Source organism: Rutidosis leptorrhynchoides, chromosome 4 (genome assembly GCF_046630445.1).
Source record: "Rutidosis leptorrhynchoides isolate AG116_Rl617_1_P2 chromosome 4, CSIRO_AGI_Rlap_v1, whole genome shotgun sequence".
NCBI classification, from domain to species: domain Eukaryota; kingdom Viridiplantae; phylum Streptophyta; class Magnoliopsida; order Asterales; family Asteraceae; genus Rutidosis; species Rutidosis leptorrhynchoides.
The window spans coordinates 559929891-559933383 of record NC_092336.1 but is presented as its reverse complement, the minus strand read 5'-3'; the positions used below and the strand labels follow the sequence as shown (position 1 = coordinate 559933383).

At 37.4% G+C, this 3493-nt stretch overlaps 1 protein-coding gene across 1 annotated transcript; it reads right to left on the bottom strand.

The window, feature by feature from the left end:
• Positions 1-282: 282 nt before the first annotated feature.
• Positions 283-2789, bottom strand: LOC139845286 (root phototropism protein 3-like). Its single transcript, XM_071835546.1, has 4 exons — positions 2680-2789; positions 2502-2571; positions 1192-2394; positions 283-828 (listed from the first exon to the last, which is right to left on the bottom strand). The coding sequence occupies exons 1-4, from the start codon at positions 2787-2789 to the stop codon at positions 283-285; spliced, it is 1929 nt and encodes a 642-aa protein (XP_071691647.1).
• Between the last annotated feature and the right edge of the window lie 704 nt (positions 2790-3493).

Below are 3493 nucleotides of genomic sequence, written 5' to 3'. Positions count from 1 at the left end.
TGGGACGGGTGCCCCGCCATGCCCCTAGTATATTCCGCCACTGCTGAGATGGGGCGATATTAGTGAAGGGGTTAGGGGTAAACACTAAAAAGGACCTTATATTTTAGTAAATTTTTATATATATTTTTAAATGGAGCTGAGGCGAATACCCCTTTGGTTGCACTATGTTCGATAGATACTATGATTATCCGAAATCTTTAAGAACACATACATAATAACAATGTTGATTCGGACACACTAGCTAGACATTTCAGGTCGAAAACTGCAATATCGAATATAAATTCAGGACACCGAATTCCTCCACCTTCTCGGCGTTTTCGCATCTGGTTCTGTAACAACTCGAGACCCCATTCCTGTATTCTCAACAGTCGTTATTTTAGTCATTTTGCTCAACTTTTTCCACCCACTTGACCACGCAGATTGATGTTTCATCTTCATTAGCTTATCGTTTTGTCTTTGCAGACCCTCCATATCATGTTGAAGCTCTAAGTATTTTGTTTTAACGGTTTCTAGATCAAATTTGAGCGTGTTTATGTCCTTTTTAGCAGCAGCCCATCCGTCTTGAAACGACTGTGGTGTTTCTTCAAGTAACGTTTTCCTGTTTGAAACGATCGGTTGGTAATGGGGGTCGTTTGGTTCTTTGAAAGGTGCGATGTTAGCTATTGCGTTACTTAGCTTTATTTGTTCTGAGAGGATGACCTGGACTACAACCCTAACCGGGAGTCTTTCATTTTGTGCTGCGTGTGTGCACGCGTCCATCGAGAGCTTTTGGCAGTTCATGACTCCACAAATTCTTTTTCGTTGGTATTCTGAGAGCATAGGATGAGCCTGCAAATCAAACACATGTCGAAAAGAGTGGTTTTGCAATTAGTAAATGTGATAATTATTAACCACTTTATTGATCAATGCCCCGATTTCATGTTATGTTTTATCACTAACGACTCGAACAAAACATTTACTAAAGTGGTTGGGGCCCTAATATTCCAAAAAGATGTCTAGGTTCAAACCACATTAGCAGTATAACTTGAGGTGGCCACGGAAAAGGGTCGTAAATGGTCACGAGATAACTCGATTAGACTGCGTACATCTAAATGACCTTTTTCTATTGAAAAGGTAGATCAATACATCAACCAGACCCATTTTGACACCTATATAAGATTACTTGTTTTAAACTGATTTTAGAGACAATACCTGAAGATATGAATCGATTGCACGATATATGCCATCATCGCAACTTCTTGCAGATTCGGGCAAAGCCTCAGCAAGAACTTGAAACTTCGTCAACGAAAGGTTTTTATCTCGAGAAACTTCCGCTAGATAACTATCAACGAGCCTAGCAACTGTTGTTTTCTCATTCGATTCATTACCTCTTTGGTCTGCTTCAATTTTGGTATCCATCTGTTCTTGAATCAAGAAATGTTCCAAAATTCGTTGAAAAAGATCAACGTCGTATATAGTCTCACTTCTATTATAAGAAGGAATCAATAGATCCACCAATGTAGCCTTTTCCAGTTGCATCCCAACTCGTTTCTCGAGCTCAGTAACTAAAGCTGGCGACACATTAACCATGTTCGCGATCCTTAATAAGCGTAGAAGAAAGCTACATGAAACACTGTCGTTTTGTGGTGGGATTATGCTAATTAGGCTTTCAATAATCGTTCTTTGACGTTTTCCTTGAGGGCTCGAATAATGATCATCTTTATTCACCGCAATGATCATATGCAGCCCGCCGTTCCCTTTACTAGCAGCCGCGGTCCCACCACCATCTTCTTCAACCAAACCCTTTGAACCCTCTTTAACCATTCCCGGAAGCCATTTCATAGCATAATGCATAATCGCAGCTCCAACTAATTTATCGTTCATTCCTTTTACTCTAATCGCTGTAATCACACGAACAAAATGATCGATCCTCAAAACAGAAATATCATCACACCACCAGTTAGCTTGAACCGGGGGGCCCGGATCTTTCTTTTCTCCATTGTATTGCCACCGGACCCCAGTGGGGTCCGTGCAAGCTTTACAAGCAACAGATTCACTACAACGCCTAACCATTTGAATGTTCTTGGCCCATGGACACAATTCTTCGCAACTTTTTAGCACCATGATTGAATCTTTCCATGAAGTTAAAACGACATAGTTCAGAAATGCTTCAGTTTTGAAAATCAAATTTCCCTCTTCTAAATCCTCGGTCATCTCGAGATACTCGGCTGCACATCTGAGCCCAGCGATCACGATTGCGGTTAGATCAATCGCGATACCATAGCAAAATTTGGCAACTAGCTCAAATGCTTCTGGGCCACCTGGTAAGTCATCTAGGACTACCTTCATCAAGTCCATTTCTCTTGATTCATATATGATTCTGTTTATTTTCCCACTTTTTGAAATCAAGGGAAACTGCAAGTGTGGATAAAAATCATACAAAAATGAATCATCAGTCATGTAGCAAGAAAAAGTTACAATCTTTATAAAGCCTGAATAGTTTGACTCAGTAAAGTCAATACCTTATGCAAATGGAAGCTAATTTCACCAACTTGAACCATCAAATCACATGGTATATCAGTTACAACATACCTATAATCATCATAGAACATTAAATATTTAATAAATGTTGTTAACTGAAATGATATTCGAGCTTGATTTTTAAGTTTGACAGATGAAGTTTGACTGATGGTTGCTTACCAAGATTGACCTTTTTGTTCAAATTTGTCTGTTCGAACCCCATGACTGGTTTTAAGAACTCCATTGTTGTAGTTTTTTCCTGAAATTGATTCAGATTCTGAATCCCACATGATGAAAAACTCAAAAATGATGAAAAAAGAATTGTGAAGAAATTGAACAGAGAAAATGATCAAAATTAGTAAAGCCACGTGAAGTTATCTCAGAACAATGGACTTTATATGCAATTTCAAGATAGTATGCTGTTTTTGAAGAGACCGAATGGATTTATTTGTTTAATCTATAATCCACCCTTAAATGTGTTTTAATGATTAGTTTTAATGGAAACATGTTAAAATGATTTGTGTTATAATAATAATAATAATATAGATATGGATAGTCAATTTTGGTGTATACATATAGTCAATTTTGGTACACAAAGTATGTATTTTTATATTGAGATTTTAGGCTATAAATACTCATGAATGCAAGCATTAAACTTGCACCATTTCTCACACTTACAAAGTGTTTCTTTCTTTCTCTCCATTATCATCTTTGTTCTTACACTTCATTATTAGTATTCTAAATCAAGAATCAAACCACTAAAGGTAGTTATAAGCCTACTGAATTATAACATCAAGAATCAAACCACTAAAGGTAGTTATAAGCCTACTGAATTATAACACGTTATCAGCACGATAATCTTAATACTAAATATGGTTGGCTCTGCCACCAAAATGATATATGGTCGGTTATACCACCAAAATGATATATGGTCGGTTATACCACCAAAATGATATATGGTCGGTTATACCACCAGAATGATATAGGTCGGTTA

Bases quoted from the DNA above. Each gene is read 5' to 3' on its own strand.
- LOC139845286 (XM_071835546.1), bottom strand. From the start codon at position 2,789: ATGTGGGATTCAGAATCTGAATCAATTTCAGGAAAAAACTACAACAAT. The intron at 2,572-2,679 runs GTAAGCAACCAT...TGATGATTATAG, and splicing joins GAACAAAAAGGTCAATCTTG to GTATGTTGTAACTGATATAC. The intron at 2,395-2,501 runs GTATTGACTTTA...CCACACTTGCAG, and splicing joins TTAGCTTCCATTTGCATAAG to TTTCCCTTGATTTCAAAAAG.